General features: G+C 39.0%; 1 protein-coding gene across 1 annotated transcript in view; it reads right to left on the bottom strand.

Moving 5' to 3' along the window:
- Nucleotides 1-671: 671 nt before the first annotated feature.
- Nucleotides 672-21,528, bottom strand: part of TCERG1L (transcription elongation regulator 1 like) — a 1,282,749-nt gene continuing 1,261,892 nt past the window's right edge. The window contains exon 13 of the mRNA XM_086920244.1: nucleotides 672-1,629. Within this exon, the coding sequence (XP_086776370.1) occupies nucleotides 1,473-1,629 (157 nt within the window). The 3' untranslated portion in view covers nucleotides 672-1,472. The remainder of the gene's footprint in view (nucleotides 1,630-21,528) is intronic.

Raw genomic sequence — 21,528 nt, 5'->3', positions numbered from 1 at the left:
GGCTGTTCGAGCAGTAGCGGACCCCCCTCCCCTAGCGCCTTGAGACCCTCTGGGTGAGTAGTGCGCTATATAAATGCCTTGATTGATTGATTGATTGATTAGTACCACCTTTAGAGGTATAATAAACTTTGCTTTTGTATTTTCAAGTTTCATTGCCAACTTCTTCCTATGGTCTGAGGACTCCGTGCAGAGAAGAACAAAACCCCCTGCACTAAGTAGGCCTATCTGAGGTTTGCTTCCTACATAGTGACTGATTAAAGTCTTGTTTTTGAATACAACACGTGCAACATAAGGATGCACAAATAAATGATGTAACATCTAATAACTGATTCTTTCATTTTTCTGCATTTGGATGCAGGCGAGGAGGCCTCCATTCACCCACCGCCCATTCACACACCGGTCTCTATGTAGCGCATGCAGGTTCATCTCATTTAACCATCAAAAAACAAACGGGTCCTCTGATTCTAATATCCGCAGAACTCTCTTGAAAATTCACAAAAATGTGGTCTATTCATTTTATATATTTTCTTTTAAACTGTCAGTTATGATCCTTGCTCAATGTAATCAAATTTTCCAGGAATATTGTATAAATGACATCCTATATAAATGAAAAGATAGAAGCCGAAAAATACGAAACTGAAGAGTGTAATCTTGGCATAAAATATTTATTATTAAAAAAATTGAAAATATTTTTTACAAACGTGATGAGAAAAATCTCATGCAAACTCTCGGCGTACAATCAAATGGAAAAAATATGAATTTAATGCTTTAAACGCTTTGTACTAATTGTACAGAAACAGTTATGGGCAGATTTTCCTCTCATAGTGTGCTTCAGGATTCACCAATCAGGACAATTAGAAAGCCATATACAGGTGTTTTTTTTATGTAACGTGTGCCAAGATTTAAAAACATTTCACTATGAGTTTCACAATTAATTTCGTACTATATTGATTTTCTACTCAGATTACGAAACAGAGACATGTGAGCCTTGACTAAGTTATAAACTTCCCAACAAGGATTCTTTTCAGCAGAGTTTGTTAATGTTTAAAGTTTCAACAATGCTCAAATAATTTCTCCAAATCACAGAAATATAGTTAGATGGCGATGACTGGTAAAAGCTTCTCTTCTAAAACAATTCTGTATTAGATTCATAATTTGTGTCATTTAAAAATCATTTGCATAATTAAAGCAATTAAGGGTTGTCATAACATGGCAATTAAAAATGCAACAAATTCGGAATGTTGTACAAAAGAGCTTCAATATGAAACAGTTTAATCCTCTGAGAAATGGCACCCTACAAACATCTGCAGGGAAGCCCCATAAAACCACGGATGAACAGGTTGAGTTCGACTAGGCCCGTTCCTCTTATGGTTATAAATAAAATAACTCAAAAACATAAATATTTCCTATCTTTTTTATAATGGCAGTCACAGTATTCCTTTAGTTATTGTTATTGCACAATTCAGGGAGTTTCATCTCATCTTCCTTAGTCTCAACCTGTTTTCCTTATCTCTTTTCTTAAGAAGAAGTATGAATTGGTTGAAGAACAGTTCTTGATCTTTTTTCTTCAGGACAAGTCGAAATCGAGGATCTCTTCCGTATTTCTCTGCAAACTCTTTGAATGTGGTCCTAAAATGCACAAGCAAGTGGAAGTTAGAAATATGTAAGCATTGCGAATTCTAAACATCCGTATATTAAAAGAAATGTTCACAGGCATGATTCAGAGGTTACTTTCAAAGCACGACTCTACTGAACAGCAATTGCTGCACCAAGCATGGTATTTCACACACATTCATAACTGAGTATGAAACCCTGTAACGACTAATATACAAAACACTAAACTTCATTTTAAAGGTAGGATATACTACTTGTTGAAATGGGGATGAATACGACCTAGTTTGGCGAGTTACTCTAATTCGATAACTTTTTGTTTTATGTTCTGAATGTGCAATCACCTTTCATTGCTCCTAATATGAAAAGTATTCCCAAATGCTAAGTGGTCGGACCCTTTTGCAAATGTGACTGAAATATGATTTTATTTAGATATTAGCTAAGAAAGTGATGAATATTTAAGATGATGGTTGGCTGTTATAGGATGGAGGGGCATATCATCAAGGCAATGCGATAAACATCGCAAATCGCGCTTTTCGCGCTTATCGCGTTTACCATTATCGCCATCTATCGCTGATTTACATCGCCCTGTTATTGGCGTATTAGCAACGCTTTGTTAAATGGCGATGCGAAAACCAGCGATAGATGGCGATAATCGGCAATAGCGCTTGAAATCAAGCGATGACTTCACAGCGCTAAGGGAATGCTTGATAATATGGGAGTGTGGACTTAACCTGTAAATCCACCTCCCATATGACAGATAGCTTAGTCAGGATTTTACCAGGCGTTCGATTCGGGCTTCGCGGATCTGCTCCATGCTTGTAAATATCACGAAGCCTTGTTGGTGATTATTTATATGGAGTAATGGTCAGGATCGCCTTCTTTTCATCTCATTAGCGATTTATGTTGCTAAGATGCATGGCGTTGCAAAAACTGCAGCTAACATGCGCTAATGCATGTTAGCGCCGCGTTATTGATAGAGAGATAATATAATCGCTGCTTTTTTGGCTTTTAAAACCAAAAAAGCAGCAAGATGGTCCTTGATGATATGCCCCATGGTCTTTTGCTGATGATTCCCATTAATCTATTGTCAGAAGCATTACCATAGCCCTTTGGAAGATGCTAGGCTACTATATAACGACCGGTTAATGTAAGCACAAATTGAAAGATAGTGAAACATGCAGATTGGCTTCTAAATTCTTTAGACGCCCTACCTGTCATTAAAAGCATGAATCTGTGAAAGTGGTTAACAGGCAGTTCAGTTTTGAAGGATTTCAAAAATAATGTAACCGAATATGAGTTTGATTTTGAAACTTTGCAGTTGACAAGTTCTTTTTCATGATGAGTGTGGTATTTTTAAGTATTTTTAAGTTCCTGTAACAGGCTGTGTTGGTAGGTAGAATACCGAGCTGGCTCTGTTGTTTGCCACTGGTGACCCAGGGCCACTGAAACTAGCTCTCTAGTTGAACTGTCAAGTCAATTCCTTCCTGCTCTTGACGCTCAAGGGACATTGAAGTTGAGCTCCCTCAGAGTTGCTTGTGGTTGGAAACTCAGATAAACTGTGACACAGCAAATTACACTCAATAAAATATATCCATTGAGTGCTATTACTGATGACGAATATGATTGTGTAAACAAAATGTGGTGCAATTTATGAAGATGGGAGAAAACAATGTGGTAGTAATTTTATAACCTTTGCATGATTGATTAACGGGTTTTCAAGTCATATTGAGCCCTATAGGCAAAGGCATTATATTGAGAAGAGTTTGTGAAGTCTCAAATATTCACAGGACTCATCTGCATGAGGAAATCCATAATTTTTCCCACTCCCTTCACCCCATATTTTTCGGTCTACATCTCTAGTACCTGTCTGCTTCAGTAATTACGTCCTGGCTGCCCTTAGCTCCATGTGCCATACTCTGAAAAGTAAAACTTGACTTAAAAATTGACATATGTTACAGTTTGGAATGTAATCTGTCATTGAGCGTAAGAGTTGTGCACAGTTACACAAAGTTCAGATAATGGATGCAAGAGTGGTATTTTCCCAATTGCATAAAAAAAATGATGTGCTAAATAGGGGTGGGCGGGATTTGCGTAATCGTGTTACGCAAATCTCTGCGAAACTGTAAAAAATCTCTGCGAACACGCAGAAATTCCGCGAACACGCAGAATTGCTTGTTCGCGATGATTTTTTCCTGTTCACAATTGCTGTTTGCGTGCTTGGGGGAAATATCTAGCGAACGCGCATTTTGAGAACGCGGACAAGCAAATAATTGCGCAAAGTCGCGGAACGCAGAATTGTGGGCAATTTTGCGTTTTTCGCGGAACGCAAATGTACCCAAATTCCGCGAGCGGAACGGAGTTTACCGCCCAGGCTTGGTGCTAAATATTGCAGTTTGTATGATTCCGGCTACAAAAAATATCTTTTAGATGTGCTATATGGGTCAAAAAGGTTACTTCACATGTTAGTAAGAAGATAAAAATCCAATTTCCTAGATCACGGGCAACCGAGTATGGAAAAATTAATAGGCCTACTAGGTCTATTTATATTAACTATGCTTCATAATTAGATATTCAAATATTTAATATAGCCTACCTCAAACTAGGCTGCAGTATTAGGCAAGTAGGCAGTTCATATTTCTGATTGCCCTATCTTTGTGTTCCAAGTGCAATCTCTCTGGAGATGAAATTGCAAGCTCCTAGCTTCAGAGACAACCCAACGGAAAAGATTCAGGAAAAGGACCGAATATTGCTTCAATATTCCTATTCCCACGCATCCTTGTGACTAGAACATGCCACACTACTATCTTTTGAAAAGAGAGTCTTTCCTCAGACCAAATGATCGCAAGATAGTATGGAAGGAACATGGGTTGCTGAGATTGATTTGGATCCTTGGGCCAGTCTGAGAGGGCTGTAGGAAGAGAATGAGAAGAGCAGATGGGAAATAGTCTGCTTCCATGTTTTAATTGTGATGGAAAAAGTATGTAATAAAGTGTACCAGAATATACCTACATGGGAATATGCTGAAAGAGAGTAGAAAGTGGAATAAAGAAAAGGTAGGAAGTTTAGCTTAATTTTTTCAGGGTCCGTGCCAAATAAAGAACTGGAGTTACCACATAAGTTTCTGAGATTTGCCAACTCCCAGTGGAAAGACCTGTTTTACGATCTGCTTGAAAGAGACTTGTAAACAGATTTGTTTCTCCAGTTCTGCTTTGCCAGAATGGCTAGATGTAAAAAAAGGCTTATTATTTGAGGAAGATGCGAGTCCTTCTCGAGTAATAGGTGAAAAACTCCTGTTAGGTCCAACACACAAGTGCAATAAATAAACCTGAGCTCAACCCCAGGTAGCTATGGCCCAGAGCAGGCTTGCTTTATTTAGGTAAAGTTATGAAAAATATTTAACAGTAACACCACAACTAATTAAAAAATAGAGAACATTTTAATAAGAGAATTGAGACCAAAATGACCAATAAGTGGAGCTACAGATATGAATTTTGAAAGGTTTAGGGCAAAAAGTGCCAAGAAAATGAAATGTGCCAATCAAGTGTCACTGTTAGTGGTTGAACTGGACTTCTACACAATTCCAGGCAGACCTGAATGGAGAGATCTTGGATACCTCCAAATGGGTAACCTGGTCAAAGATTTTACCTTCTTACTTCGACTCTGAAATGAAACACGAAATCCTCCAGCAGTGAAAGGCGGCAATGTGTATTCATTGAAGTTGATTTGCAGCTGGATATTCATTGGACAAAGTCTCACTGTAGCCATTGGCTTTGGCAAGGAATGCTCTGACATGCAAAATTTTAATATTGCCGAAGTCCTCTAGTCGCATGGATAATTTTCACTCCCTATACCTGATCACAACTTCTACCTTCTACTTTGTCTTCTTTATGGGAGCAGGTTCAGCACAGCATACATTCACATAGTTCAGAGACAGCAGGCCCAGTCCTCTTCTATTCTTCCTCAGGTCCATCTTTGTTTTGATGATCTTTGAATAAGTTGCCACGTTTGTAGTATTTAATAACACAAAGGTGGAAGCAGCACCTGGGCACTGCTTCAACCAACGAGACAAAAATTCCCAGAGGCAACCCTTACTACTTTCCAGTACACCCTGTTTGATTGTTGATTGTGGGTTTGTAATGCGCTAGAATCGACTCCCGAAGGAGTATCACTGCGCAGTAGACCGCTGGGGAACCCGTCCTGGCTTTCCCTGTGAGATGGTCCCTACTGGGTATCTCCAAGGTGAAACCAGGCATCCTCGGCGTATGTGGGGGGCCGTTGTGGAGATGAGGCAAGCTAATGCCCAGAGTTGCCGAGTGTGATCCCTGGTTGGAGTGGGCACCGAGATGAGAATTATCGAGTCCGCTGACCCTGGTCCACGACCCTGCCACGTCGGGAATTGAACCCTGGCCCCGGGCCGTCCTCTGCTCTTTGCCATACCACAAAGTATCCCACAGTGCACTTTTCAGAGTAAAATCCAACATGTCAGCACCCTTCTGCCCTTGGAAGCTGTGTATGTGCCAGCAACCGGTGTGCCTTTGCACATGAGCAGTCCCCCTCTTCTTGAACTACATCAAACTGGTTATGGGACCAGCTCTCCCTGTCAAGTGACTGGTTACAAGCTACCTACATATAGCCCAGTAAACCTCTTTCTAAGATCTCTCTTTTTGCTAAATTATGAATGGGCAGGTATGGGTGGCCCAAACCTGCTCCTATTGATGTTAAATATGTTCCTGAAACCTAACTGGGTACCCTACCTGAACTGGGCTGTGGTACATACCTCACACCTACCTTCCTGCCAGAAGCCCTAAGCCATTGTTTCTGCTGTGGGAGAGGCTTTCACACCTCATTATAAGGAAGCACTAACAGGACCCAATTGCAGCCAACCTAATGCTAATAAGCCTACTGGAGGTTCAAACCTCCCCCAGGATACTTGCGTGTTGAGATCTTATCAGTGTAGACATATTACCCTGTAGAATCCACGCAAGGACAGCCTGTATCCAACTGTTATGTTATGTTATTTAACACTTATAACATGCACGGTTACTCAAGAGTGTCCCGGCGCAAAAGCCAACTGCAAGAAAGCAAGGAGGTGAGAGGAGCTGTGGGTTAAATGAAAAGCAAGGTCTTTAACTGCTTCTTAAACAGCCTGAGATCTTGAGTATTTTTCAATTCATGAGGAAGGGAGTTCCAGGCGTTGGCTTCCTTAAAAGAAAGAGAACTACCCCCCATTTGCGTAAGACGAAAACGGGGAATGACTGCAAGACATAGTGCGGTAGAGTGCAATTGTTTTCGGGGAACACAGAAATCAAAGCGTCTCCTAGGATACAGCAGCCTAGATTTGTAGAGGGCACCATGGGCAAGAGTGAGAGCCCATGCAGGTCCCGTAGATGTTGCTTTATGCTTGATCGGCCAGGGATACTAATCAGCACTCTTGCTAACCCGTTTTGAATAATTTGCAACTTTTTCAGCTGGTATTTAAGTAGGCCAATATACAATGCATTGGCGTACTCAATATGCGACAGAATGAGGGCAGGAGTCACCATTTCCTTGGCAGGTCTGAAAAACAGTGGGAGCAACTTCCTAAGTGATTTCAATTTGCCAGAGCACACTCTGGCCAGTTTTTTTATCTGAGTAGAAAACCGGAGGTCCTCACCAAACCAGACCCCCAGATTCTTAACCGGGTTGCCAACAGAGTTAGACCTGGGATACTATGTGGGCCAAAGATCCTTCCTGAATTGAGGGGGCAAAGACTCATACAGAAGTACCTCAGGCTTGTCCTCATTGCACTTGAACTGAGCCTGTGCAAGCCAGTTAAAAATGGCTGAAAGGCACTTTTTGGCTAGATTCGGGGACAAGTTGTTTTCCTTACACATGAAGAGGAGCTGAGTGTCATCTGCGTAAGCTATAAATATAGCACCAATCTCCTCCACCAAATAGATCAGAGGAGTAACGTATACATTGAAAAGAAGGGGTATCAAAGTGGAGCCCTGCAGAACTCCCATGGTCACCTTTCTTGGGGCCGAGGAACACGGAAGCAGCCATACCTGCTGTGTTCTATCCTCTAAAACTGATTTGAGCCAGTCCCATGCTAGACCTGATATTCCAATGTTTGAAAGATGGACCAGCAGTTGGCGATGGGGCACCATATCAAAGGTGGCAGAGAGATCCAATAAAATTAAGGCCGCTCTGCTGCCTGCATCCAAACATTCTCTTATAGCCTCCGATATCAAATCAAGGGCCATCTCTGTGCTGTAGGTGGCCCTAAATACCGACTGCGCTGGGTGAAGGGCACCAGATGACTCAGAAAAGTTGGTAAGTTATTTATAGACTGCCTTCTCATACTTTTTCGGCACAGCCGGGAGGGAGCGGTTGGTAGCTGGCTGTCGTAGAAGGATCTAAGGAAGGCTTTGTTAATAGCTGGAGCAATTTAGCCTTTTTCCACCCAGGTGGAACTGTGGCGTTCTGAAGCGACATGTTAATAATGGTGTTAACCTCAGAGTTGACCACCTGAGCAGCTGCTGTTAGCTGCCTAGCCAGACAGGGATCAGTTGGGGTTCCCGATTTTAATGATTTAAGAATGGACAATGAGTCCTGCAAAGGAATGGGTGAAAGGACTGTCAAAGAAATAAGGACTGAATCAGAGACGGGGGCGTTCTGGATAGGAAGCTCCACCTGCCCAAGAGTACTGATCCTAAAACTGTCCTGGATCATTTGGATCTTATCTATAAAGAAACCTGACAGCTTCTCACACCAGGAGTCGGAGGCGGGAAAAGCAATACACTCTGCACAGGGGGTCAAAAAACTCTGGACAATTGAAAAAATGTCTTTTCAGTTTTTAGACATAATAATGTTCTCTGTATAAAAACAGCTTTTAGCCTTCCTAAAAGCAGCATGATACTCTCTCTGACTCTTCCTTAATGCTAATTTGGCCAATGGGCAATAGGCCAGTCTCCAACTGCGCTTCAATTGTTTACAAATCTGCTTTAACTCCTTAAGCTCGCTAGAATACCAAGGTTTGGAGGGGGCGTTTCATACTTGCTTATTCCCGAGAGGTGGGGATAAATATTTCACAGTCTGTGAAATCCTGTTAGTAAAGCTCCCTAAAGTGCCACCCAAGTCCTTGGCAGTAGTATGGTGAGTGTTGAACAGGACTCCACACAAAGCAGAGGGCTCTATCCTTTGAGATGGCCTGCCATGATGAGGTCCCATAACGGAATAAGGCATCTGAATTGTTCATGAAAAATGTATTAAAAAGTGATCAGACCAAGAAACTGGAAGAGGTTCCTGAACACATAAATGGAAGTTGGAGCAGACTGGGTCTAAGATGTGCCCCTCACTATGCCACAACAGCAATTTTCTCTGCAAATATATGTAAAATGCATCTCCTGTATCTGGGGAGGGATAGGTACTCATAAACAAAAGATTATGGTACTGCTGTAGATAATTCTAGGAACCAATTGTAAATGGTTGTTTACCTGTGGACTTGAACTGGAGTGATGAGGAGTCTTTATACAATATGAATCTATTGACAGATTTCAAATAAATATTTCCTAAAAGTACAAGGATGTTATCAGTTCAGAAATAAAGATGTGACTTTTTCCTAAAACTGAGAGAAGCACTTCTGGAAGACCGGACAAAATGATAAGATCATAAACTAGGTTTTTGAATTTTCCCCACTCAAATCCTCTGAGTGTGAGAGAGGCATGGCTTTGTCACTGCTGTAGATTGAAAGTGGCTCTACTGATAAGATCCCCATTGGAAAGAAATGGTAGCCCTAATTTGTCTAGGGATGAGGAATTATTAAAGCATGAACTGCATTTTGGGGTCATTTTTCCTTTTCTAAAGTGCAGTGCCTGTTTTCTTAAACTCTGGATGTATTTGTGCATGGTATACATTTTCTTCTCAGTGCCACACCAGTTATAAAAAGTGATCAAGATATTGCAAGTAAAATAAAGGCCAGTCATTGGAACTACATACTGGATGCCATTCAGAAGTGTTTCACCAGGATGATTCAAAACTAAACGTTCCTGTTTACAGAAGTTGCGACAGAGTTTAGATGGATGCAATTACTTTCAATTTGATAATGCACAGGTTTCAACCGTGTATTTACTCCCCATTTTGCAATGCTGTAAAAGAATATTTAGTTTTTGTGGTGAATCATGCATTTTTTATCCTGAAAGCATAAAAAAAGTATCCTGCACTTTTTCTCTGCGTTTTAACAGTACATCAACTGACTTTTGTTGATTTATCAGTGGTAGTCCAAAATACCTTTCTGGCCCCTATATAGGCAAATTAATCCTGGCTGCTTTAGAAAGTATGTTTAATCTACAGCTATATGTTCATATTCAGTATCTTTCCAGTTACATATTTATGCATGGAACAGAAAAAAGATCTCATATTCTAGAGTTAGTAAATGATTTTACTGGCAAAATATGGTAAGACTAGAGGAATGATAAAACAGTTTCTAGACCAAACAGGTCTTATAATAATGTTGTGCCTGTTAAATAAATAACTCTTCTTGTAAAGATATTTTATTTTTATTACATATGATTTTGCAAGGGTCACAACTGACAGGAGGTACTAGTTTTTAGATATGATATTGTAATAAAGTTGGTTGCTAGTTGGGAAGGAAGTGGGTCCTTCCAAAGTAATATGTCCACAACCTTGCATCTACTGGGAACTAAGAACCTCATTGTGGTCCTTGACACACTCAAGGGACAGAGGCACGCTAGTACAAGGGCTAAAAGGGGATGTGGTATTGGCTATTACCCAGTCCACAGGCACACAGAAAACTACCGGAAATAAACATTGTCCAGTTAGTGATTTACTTTCAAAGGAAAACAAACTTTATTACTTACATGCTACTTAATGCTAAGCATTAATTTACATATATATATATATACATGATAACAGGTGGAAATAATTATGGTGATACCCTAATAACAGTTCAAATCCCTAACTAAGGGGGTCATTATGATGGGGGACAGACCTGCGTCCGTCCGCCACCCCAGAGGTGGGGAGACCGTCCGCAGGGGCAGCGGCGGTCCCGCCGTGCGAATTAGATGTGACCGCCACCCTGGCGGTCACATCCTGTATTTTTAACATTGCGGCGGGTGCTGCTTGAAGCAGCACCCGCCGCAATGCTAAAAATACATGCAGTGCATTTGCATGCACAAAGCGGCAGGCACCGCGTGGTGCCTGCCGCTATGTGCAAGCAAATGCAGGGGGGTACCATAGGTACCCCCCATGTGCACCCCCTCACCCCCTGACACCCTGGGGGCCTGCAACGGGTCCCCAAACAGAAAAGACCACATGCTTTTCCACGACGGAAAAGCCGCCGTGGAAAAGCATGTTTCCCCATGCATCCTAATATGGCTGGCAGTGTCTGATAGACACCGCCACCATATTAGAGCTTTTCCGCCGTGGGACCGTGGCGTAAAATCTGTGGACGGTCTTCCCGACCCCCCTGCCATCCTAATCTGGCGGGGGGTCTTTTCTATCACCCCAGCGGTGAATCCGCATCCTCCGGGCCGGCGGTGGCTTCCGCCGGCCCGGAGGATGCAGATTCACCGCAATCCTAATCGGCCCCATAGTACACAATATATTTGGCTATAGTTATCAAAAGGCAGGCCTACAGGGTGTCACCATATTGCCGAAAGCAGAAATATGCCAAGATAAATAAACGCGACACATTCAAAACCACTAAACATGAATATATGATGTTACAATGCATGCAGTTAAAATGCATGCTTTTACACCACTGCCTTTACATCCCAACTACCATCACATCGCATGATTTTACACATGCCAGTTAACGCTTTTTTTAAATTACCATTACAACGCATTTCGTTACAACGCATACCATTACCACTCATACCATTACAACGCATAATACTTTTAGGGCAACAGTAGGGTAAGTGTTGGATGGTGTAGGGGTAAACATTTCTATTCCCACTCCAGTGAGTGCAACAGTAGGGAAAGTGTTGGATAGTGTAGGGGCAAGAAACTACTACGTGTTGGATAGTGTATGGGTAAAAATTACTATTCCCACTCCAGTTAGTGCATAAGTATGGGCAGTGTTGGATAGTGTAGAGGTACAAATTACTATTTCCATGTACCCCAAAACCTATTCCGACCCTAATACTAAATGAATCACCATTACTTATCTTACAATGCATTGTAATGGCATGCGTTGTAATGGTATGTGTTGTAATGGAATGTGTTGTAGTGACATGCATTGAAATTGCATGCACTGTAATGGCATGCGATATAAAGGCAGTTGCGTTATAACAGTTGCATTGTAAAGGTAGGTCCTTGTAATGACTGCGTTGTAATGGATGTTTCCCCTAAACATGATGCAATTTTAAAAATACACCTCATTAGGGGCTGTAATGACTCACAGCTAACTTTATGATTGTGAATAAAGCATTTCAAAACATTTCAACAGGTTTCATTAAAACATGTAATGGTTCACTGCTAACTTTGTCATTGTCATTAAGTCATTACAGCATCCAATACAACCAGTGGCATCTGGTGCTCCGGTGTGTTAGACTTCAGTAGCCATATGGGAAAAGGACAATGTAATCACTCATAAACTAAAAGCAGTAGTAGTACAACAGGATTATGGTTCTTTTAATCAATCAGTAGATGTGTAGATCTCTTCTTGTCACCCAGGAGGGCTCTTTGATATGAAAGCACTTTTATAAGAATTGGGGAACCTTTATATCACTTTATATTAGTAATATCTAATACTGAGCCAACAATAGGCATTCTTAGGATGTTGTATGTTATTATCTAGACCTTAAATGTAATTGATTGCTTTCATTTCATGAACATTTCTTTATTTATAGCACATAATTTTGTGTCTGTTGTTCTGAATATTTTTATCTGTACTTACCATTTTTTCAAAATAAAAAGACACAAAGTTCAATTAATATATCACAGCATTGACTGAAATTTGAGTTCGTTCATTTAACTAAAGTTAGAACCCATGCTTTGGTGTAGGCAAGGGAGCTCACAGTGCTCTACTTTTAAAATATCGGATTGTCTGTAACATTCAGCTACATCGCATTGCGGGCTGCACTTTCCAAAAACTCATATTAAAAAAAATGAAACTTGTTGTAACCTTTGCAAAATAGATTGTATCATAGTTTTTTTCAAACTATTGTGAAAACATTTATATTTGCAGCTAACATTTTGAATTCACAATCTGAATCAGACATGCACACATGCAGCTAACATTCCTCCTTTAAATGCCAATTAGAGTATGCTTATCTGCATTGCTTATAAAGATTGCTCACTTATAAATGCATAGGCTTAGAGCCTAATATGTGAAAAACATTGTTCTTTCCATAAAGTATTCAAATTAAAATGTAGCTGTGAAATATATGACATTTGAATACGAAAGTTAGCCAAAAGTGTGTCAATAGTCAAAAATAATGTTATTTGCATTGTTGCAAAATTACCGGTTTATTCAATGCTAATGTTGCTTTTAAAAAAAGCACAGTTGAAGGATGGTTTGTATGTGAAAAATCAAATTGAAAGATTTAAAGGTTGATTGATTCAGTTGCTGCATCCAAGCTAGAAATATTTCTGATGAAATGTGCCTCAGGATATTAAGATAAGAGGCTGTAAAAGTTAGTAAACATATTCAGGAAGATATATTTCATTTATATCACAAGTTAAGTTTCATTGAAATTGAGGAAAGTCTGAGTTGTCTTAATGCCATTCCTACCAAGGATGGATGATGGTTTATCAACCGAAATAGAAATCTTACCCCATACTTCCCAGAATAGACTCCAAGTTTTGATTACCTAATTCTAACAGAACCACTTTCAATGCAGCACAATTAGGGGATATCCCATACACCGCATTAGAAGTGTATTTGGCTATCATGAACTTGTATTCGGGCAGACAGGATATCTGTCATTTTTGTTTTGGAGTAATTAGTCTGGCAAAATCTAAATCAGTCCATTAATGCATTGAAGTATCTTCTTTTAGCATTTGCCTTCAAGGCTTTTAAAATTAGCTTCTAAATCTAATTGTCAAGAGGAGGACTTTTTGGCAATTGTTGAAGGAACTTCTTCATGCCTATATAATACATTTTATCTCCAGCAGCAGTGTTAGACTTCAGGGTTACATTGGTAGACTGAAATTACAGTTAAAATAATTCACAGAAGGAAGGGAATAAACTGGAGCCCAGAAGCAAGCAAACTAACAAAGCATAATGATGATGCAACCTAGACTTGAATGGATCCCTTTATATAGTGCTGAAAAGGGATTTGACCTGAAAGGGGATTTAGGATGTAAAACCCATCATCTTGTTTGTGAGGGTTTCAACATTCTAGATGAATTGTGTACTAAAATGATATGAAATGTTTGTACTTAAATAAGAACAGCACCCATTGCTTTGTCAGAAGTATCTTTTCCCAAGATGAATGATTTAGCAACATCCAGCTGTTGAAGAATGATAACATTTTGAAAAAGGTTTTTATAAACTTCCGATAAAATTTTGCCAAGCCCTTAACGCTCTGCATCTCTTTCATTAAAGAAAAAATTGGACAATCTAAACTTCCTGGATACCTTGTGAGGAAAGGGTATAGCCCAGATATTCAACACAATTCTTTTCAAAGAGCCACTTTATGGATTTGACCAATGAATGGATGAAAGCACTTCTAGAGCACAGGGCGACTACTGGAGTGTCCTGGCGCTACAGCAAAAAAGAATGGGAAGGACACCAGTGCATAGTTTAAACAAGTAGGTTTTTAGTTGTTTGCTGAAGATGGCTTCATCTGAAATGCATCTGAGTTGGAGGGGAAGCTCATTCTGATACCTGGCTGCCAAAACATAACATGCAGAGCCACCTAGTATCTTTCCCATAGTGTGTGGAATGACTAACAGCTGGGCATCCTGTGAGCACATTGCCCTCCTAGGGCAATATTCCTGTATACTATTTGTCAGTTATTTAGGTTTAAATGGCACAACTGTGGCCCAGTGAAAACTATGAAAATGAGAGACTAGCATTCTTAATGATCTACCAAACGAACTGAGTGACCCTAGGAAACAAAATAGGGCACTGTTCACGTTTACAGCTCTGACTAAGAGGAGCCCAAGATTTACATAAAAAATTGAGGATGGTTTTGGGGCAGATGTAAAGAAAAGTCCGTTTGAGATTTCCTAATTCCTTTTTTTTATGAATCACAATTACAAAATCGCAAGACACCCATCTATACATTTCAGATTCCCAGTGGGTAGCAAATAGACCTAAATCATTAATATTCCTGAGGTAGGTATCACTTTGTGACATTATATGCGTTGTACTAATAGATTATAATGTAATATCCCTAGCACCTTGATCTGAAAGAGAAGGCAGGGTTTAGGAGTTCTTTTCTCACTGAATTGTTTTTAAACTTTACGTGCTGTGAATTGCAGAACACTGCCCTAAAAACAATTGCAATAATTTTTGCATCAAATGTAAATGGTAAAAACACATGCAATAGATAAGAACCACAAATAACAATTTTTGAACTCAATAAGTTAAAAAAACACATTCAATCTAAATAGCAGCATCAGATTCAGACGTTAATATAGCAGTTGCCCCCAACAATTGCCAATGTGGAAACTGGGTTTTTGGTTAAATGATGGGTGACACCTGTTTAAGCAACAGCCACAATCCATGTCAAGGTGAACCACAAAGTCACTTAACTAACCTCTGCTTTACCCTCTGGTAACTTGGAGGAAAAGCAGTCAGGATTAACTTAGAGGCAATGAGTAAAGTGGATCACTGACAAAATATCAACCTACAAAATATCGACCTACAGGAATATCGAGTCAAAAATATCGAGGGCAAGAATATCAACATCCTATCTACAACATGGTAAGTACAAAAATATCGAAAAAATAATATAGATGTTAAAAATATCGATGTTAAAAATATCGATTTTTTTTCTTTTAAAATATAATGGTAAAATAAAGTAAATAACACTAATAAATTAAATGTACATAGTTAAAAGTATATAATAATGTTTAAAATTGATAAATAATACATATTTATTAATAATACATTAATTAAATATATACAGTAAATATACAATATATATGTAATGAACAATACATAGTAATAATTATTTTACTAATTTATAAATTAATAAAATATATTCTAATTTACTAATACATTTACAAACATAAAACAATAACTTAAATAAAATGTAAAACATATAAATAATTAAATATTCTTTTAATATTTATAACATTAATTATTTAAAACGTTGGATGGCGTAAGGGTAATAATTACTATTCCCACTCCAGAGAGTGCAACGGTAGGGAAAGCGTTGGATAGCGTAGGGGTAAAAATCACTATTCCCACTCCAGAGAGTGCAACAGTAGGGAAGAGTTGGATAGCGTAAGGGTAAAAATTACTATTCCCACTCCAGAGAGTGCAACAGTAGGGAAAGCGTTGGATAGCGTAGGAGTAAAAATTACTATTCCCACTCCAGAGAGTGCAACAGTAGGGAAAGCGTTGGATAGCGTAGGGGTAACAATTACTATTCCCACTCCAGAGAGTGCAACAGTAGAGAAAGCGTTGGATAGCGTAGGGGTAAAAATTACTATTCCCACTCCAGCGAGTGCAACAGTAGGGAAAGTGTTGGATAGCATAGGGGTAACAATTACTATTCCCACTCCAGAGAGTGCAACAGTAGGGAAAGTAGTGGATAGCGTAGGGGTAACAATTACTATTCCAACTCCAGAGAGTGCAACAGTAGGGAAAGCGTTGGATAGCGTAGGGGTAAAAATTACTATTACCACTCCAGAGAGTGCAACAGTAGGGAAAGCGTTGGATAGCGTGGGAGTAAAAATTACTATTCCCACTCCAGAGAGTGCAACAGTAGGGAAAGCGTTGGATAGCATAGGAGTAAAAATTACTATTCCCACTCCAGAGAGTGCAACAGTAGGGAAAGTGTTGGATAGCGTAGGGGTAACAATTACTATTCCCACTCCAGAGAGTGCAACAGTAGGGAAAGTGTTGGATAGCGTAGGAGTAAAAACTACTATTCATACTCCAGAGAGTGCAACAGTAGGGAAAATGTTGGATAGCGTAGGGGTAACAATTACTATTCCCACTCCAGAGAGTGCAACAGTAGGGAAAGTGTTGGATAGCCTAGGGGTAACAATTACTATTCCAACTCCAGAGAGTGCAACAGTAGGGAAAGCGTTGGATAGCGTAGGGGTAAAAATTACTATTCCCACTCCAGAGAGTGCAACAGTAGGGAAAGCGTTGGATAGCGTAGGAGTAAAAATTACTATTCCCACTCCAGAGAGTGCAACAGTAGGGAAATTGTTGGATAGCGTAGGGGTAACAATTACTATTCCAACTCCAGAGAGTGCAACAGTTGGGAAAGCGTTGGATAGCGTAGGGGTAAAAATTACTATTCCCACTCCAGAGAGTGCAACAGTAGGGAAAGCGTTTGATAGCGTAGGAGTAAAATTTACTATTCCCACTCCAGAGAGTGCAACAGTAGGGAAAGCGTTGGATAGCGTAGGGGTAACAATTACTATTCCCACTGCAGAGAGTGCAACAGTAGGGAAAGTGTTGGATAGTGTAGGGGTAACAATTACTATTCCAACTCCAGAGAGTGCGACAGTAGGGAAAGCGTTGGATAGCGTAGGGGTAAAAATTACTATTCCCACTCCAGAGAGTGCAACAGTAGGGAAAGCGTTGGATAGCGTAGGAGTAAAAATTACTTTTCCCACTCCAGAGAGTGCAACAGTAGGGAAAGTGTTGGATAGCGTAGGGGTGACAATTACTATTCCAACTCCAGAGAGTGCAACAGTAGGGAAAGTGTTGGATAGCGTAGGGGTAAAAATTACTATTCCAACTCCAGAGAGTGCAACAGTAGGGAAAGTGTTGGATAGCATAGGGGTAAAAATTACTGTCCCCACTCCAGAGAGTGGAACAGTAGGGAAAGTGTTGGATAGCGTAGGGGTTAAAATAACATACTTATAAATAACAGCATTTTTTAGTAAATAAAATATAACGAATTAAATAAATATAAACCATACACAATACCTATACATAATTATTAAATACATGATAATCTAAATATATTTTACCCAAATTAAATATAAAAAAATACAATTTTATATTATTTAATTACCAATTAATAATTAATTATCAATTATATTATTAACAAAACAATTAATTTAAAAACAATATTACTTAATTACATTTAAATTACTTCCCACCATATTCCTTTATTAACCCACTACCCGCAACAGAACACATTTATCTATTTATGAATTAATTAAAATTATTTACCAATTATTTAAAATTATTAACAAATTAATTAAAATTAATTACCAATTAATAAAACTTTATTAGCACTTAATAAAAATTATTTTATAACTCCTACTTATTAATAATTAATTAATTAAACATAATTAAATTACTTCCCACCCTATTCCCCTATAAACCCACAACCCGCTACAAAACATATTTATCAATTAATCAATTAATTAAAATTAATTTCCTATTAATTACAATTAATTAGCAATTAATAAAAATTAATTTATAACTCCTACTAATTAATAATTAATTAAACATAATTAAATTACTTCCCACCCTATTCCCCTATAAACCCACAACCCGCTACAGAACATATTTATCAATTAATTAAAATTAATTTCAAATTAATTACAATTATTTAGCAATTAATTAAAATGTATTTATAACTCCTACTAATTAATTTTTAATTAACCATAATTAAATTACTTCCCACCCTATTCTCCTATAAACCCACTACCCGCTCCGGTAATAAAACATATAATTTGCTTATAAATACATTTATTAATATATAAAATTAATACACATATAATATTATTTATTTTAAATACTTAAGTAAAACATATAACACATATATAATAAAAAACTAAAAAAATCATACAAATATCGATATTAGTGTCATCGAAATAAGTGACATCGATATATATGCTATTGATATTACTAACTTCGATATTACTTACATCGATATAAATAATTTCGATATTACTTACCTTAGGGTCGATATTCTGTCCAACGATATTCTTGACATCGATATTCTATACCTTCGAAATTTCAAAACACAATATTTTGGTAGGTCGATATTTACAACTCGATATTTTGACTGTGTACCGAGTAAAGTATTTATGCATCACACAAACAGTAATAAAGTGAAAATACAACACAGGAAAATTCCCACACTAATTTAGAAAAATAATGTAAATTATATGGCACCAAAACAACATAAATTCCATCAAGAGAACCAGAGATAATCAATTTTAAGGATTTCAAGTAAGTAAAGAGCCTAAAAGCACAAAGCGCCACTTGTGGACATGTGGTTATGCAAGACAGGGTGAAAGTCAGTAGCTCAGGCCGACCACGATGGAGCACGAGCTAGACACAGGGAAATGGTTAGACCTACTGAAAGGGTTACCTTCAAAAGTTCAACAAGAAGAGTGTCATTTGCAGAGGAAGGAGTTGTGAGGAGCAAGCAGAGTGTCATGGATGGTTGTTAATATAGCGCTAAGAGCATGCTGGGCGATGTGGCGCAGTAGCAGGAAGATCCTGTCAGGCTCCACGGCGGTTGTTTCTGGAGCTTTGCATTGGCATTCTCCTCAGGCTGTTGATGCTGAATTGCGAAGTGCTAGTTTTGCGTTGCTGGATGTCACAGGCGGTGCCTGTGACATGAAGAGTGGGGTTCACCAAAACTTGGCATTGGTAGGCAGTGTGGATGGCAAGTTCTTAGTGCAAACAGCCCTGTTTGCGGTTTCGAAGAGCGCAAAACATCAGGATGTCTCTTTTTTTTGGGTGAGAAGCTCAACTGATGCCACACCTAGAGTCCTGGATCTGAGGGGCACAACTTGAGGGTGAGCAACTCACTCCAGCAGAGTCTTACAGGGCTCAGGTAGGCCCAGTTGCAGGTCCAGGCAGAAGGTCAGCTGAGCAGATGCACAGAGGCTCCTGGATCTTGCTGTGCCCCTGTAGCTCAGAACAGGAGGCCACTCTGCTTACCCTTGGAGTCACTTCAACCTAAGATGAAGAGTACAGGTCTGTGTTCCTTCAATCAGGCAGTAGAGTAACACGGCAGCAAGGTAACTGGCCTTCTGGTAGCAAAGCAGCACAGCAGTCCTTCTTCTGTAGTATCCACAGTTCAAGGTGTGTACCAAAGAGTGGGTCTGAGGCTCCCCTTTTATTACATGGTACCTTCTTTGAAGTAGAAATTTATAGGGAATTCCCTTTTTAGTGTTTGAAGTTTCCTGACTCCCCTACTCTGTCTTCAAGCTACCTGCATGAACAAAGCAGGGGTGCAAGTCCTTTGTGTAAAGGAATAGCACAGCCTATTCAGTAGCAAGTGGGACTGTACCAAACTCTGCCACCCATCCTGCCAGTGATGGCTTATCCAGGCATATCTAATCCAGCTATTGTGTTTGCCTGGGAGATAAAAACAAAGTTCATCTACCAACTACACCAAGTCATGTGATCCAGGACAGGTTGCAGGCACCAAATAGTTTAGTGCAGGAGAATGCAAACTTTCTAAAAGTGTCATTTTTAAAATTGCAACTTCACATCCAACTTTACCAATTAAAGAGTATTTTTAGTTATAATTTCTAAGACACCAAACGCTAAACATCCACGTGTTCCCAATCAAAAGTTAGTACTTATTAAATGTAATAAGACAACTCAATGTAATCCTATGGGAGAGTTAGACCTCGCAATATTGAAAAATGGACGTAGGAGTTTTTCATATTCATGACATGTAAAACTTAAACGTATACGTCAAATATTTTAATAACTACGTACTCTGCCCAATTGGAGACCTAGGGCCCACCTTAGGGGTGACGTAAATGAAATAAAAGGGGAGTTTAAGGCTTGACAAGGGGAGTAAATTTCCAAGTCTAATTAGTAGTTTAAAACTGACTGCAGTCAGCCTGCAACAGCAGGCCTTGGACATGTTTAAGGGGCAATTTAAGTGAGTGGCACTATGAGTGCTGTAGGCCCTCTGGTAGTAATTAATGTACATGCCATGGGTAAAGGATATACCACTTTACTAAGGACTTATAAGTAAATTAAATTTTCCAATCAGGTGTAATCCAATTTTACCATGTTTAGGAGAGAGAGCACAAGCCCATTAGCACTTGTTACAAAGGCCAACAAATTATAATTTCAGCAAAAAGTGGAATGCAAAGGCAAGTATTTTAGGGGAAGTCCATTCTAAGGCTGACAGGACTAACAGCAACAACCTATTTTCAAAACAGTCATTGTAGGACTTATTTGACATACATCGAATCTCATTCAGGGTCCTTAGAGAAAAATATAAAGATGCCAAGGGAGACAACAATAGTTTAAAAGATCAAGTCAGAGAAAATTGTGTTAATGGGTTGCTAGATGACTGCTTGGGCTTTACAAAGGATGAATTGCATAACATGATATTCAAAATGTGTAAAAGATGCTCTGAAAGCTGTCTTTTATTCGTAACAGGCCTTAATTCAAATTAAATATTATGCCTCTCTTAAATCCAATTTTATAAATATTTATACCATTATAGACTTTGCAGGGACAAAGCTCAGATGTGCCCTTCTTAGGAACAAAAAAGAAAGATGCCCCCCCCCCCCACAGACTTTAATGGAACGATCAATTTGTTCTCTAAATTGGTGTCTTGAATTCTCAAATGGCATGTTTCTCCGAGGAGATGGAGAAAAAAGTTGTCCATACGGAACTATGGCTTCAGAGAGAAGTTAATTGTGCAATGAAAAGGCCAGAGAGAAGGTAACTCTTTAGTGTTTGATTCTTGAAAAATATCAAAATAGTCTTTGTAAGTGTTTGTAATAGCTGTATATTGAGCACATGAATTAGTAGGATGATCTGGTGAAAGTAAAGAA

This window comes from Lissotriton vulgaris, chromosome 5 (genome assembly GCF_964263255.1).
Source record: "Lissotriton vulgaris chromosome 5, aLisVul1.2, whole genome shotgun sequence".
NCBI lineage: Eukaryota > Metazoa > Chordata > Amphibia > Caudata > Salamandridae > Lissotriton > Lissotriton vulgaris.
This window is presented reverse-complemented; position numbering and strand designations above follow the sequence as displayed.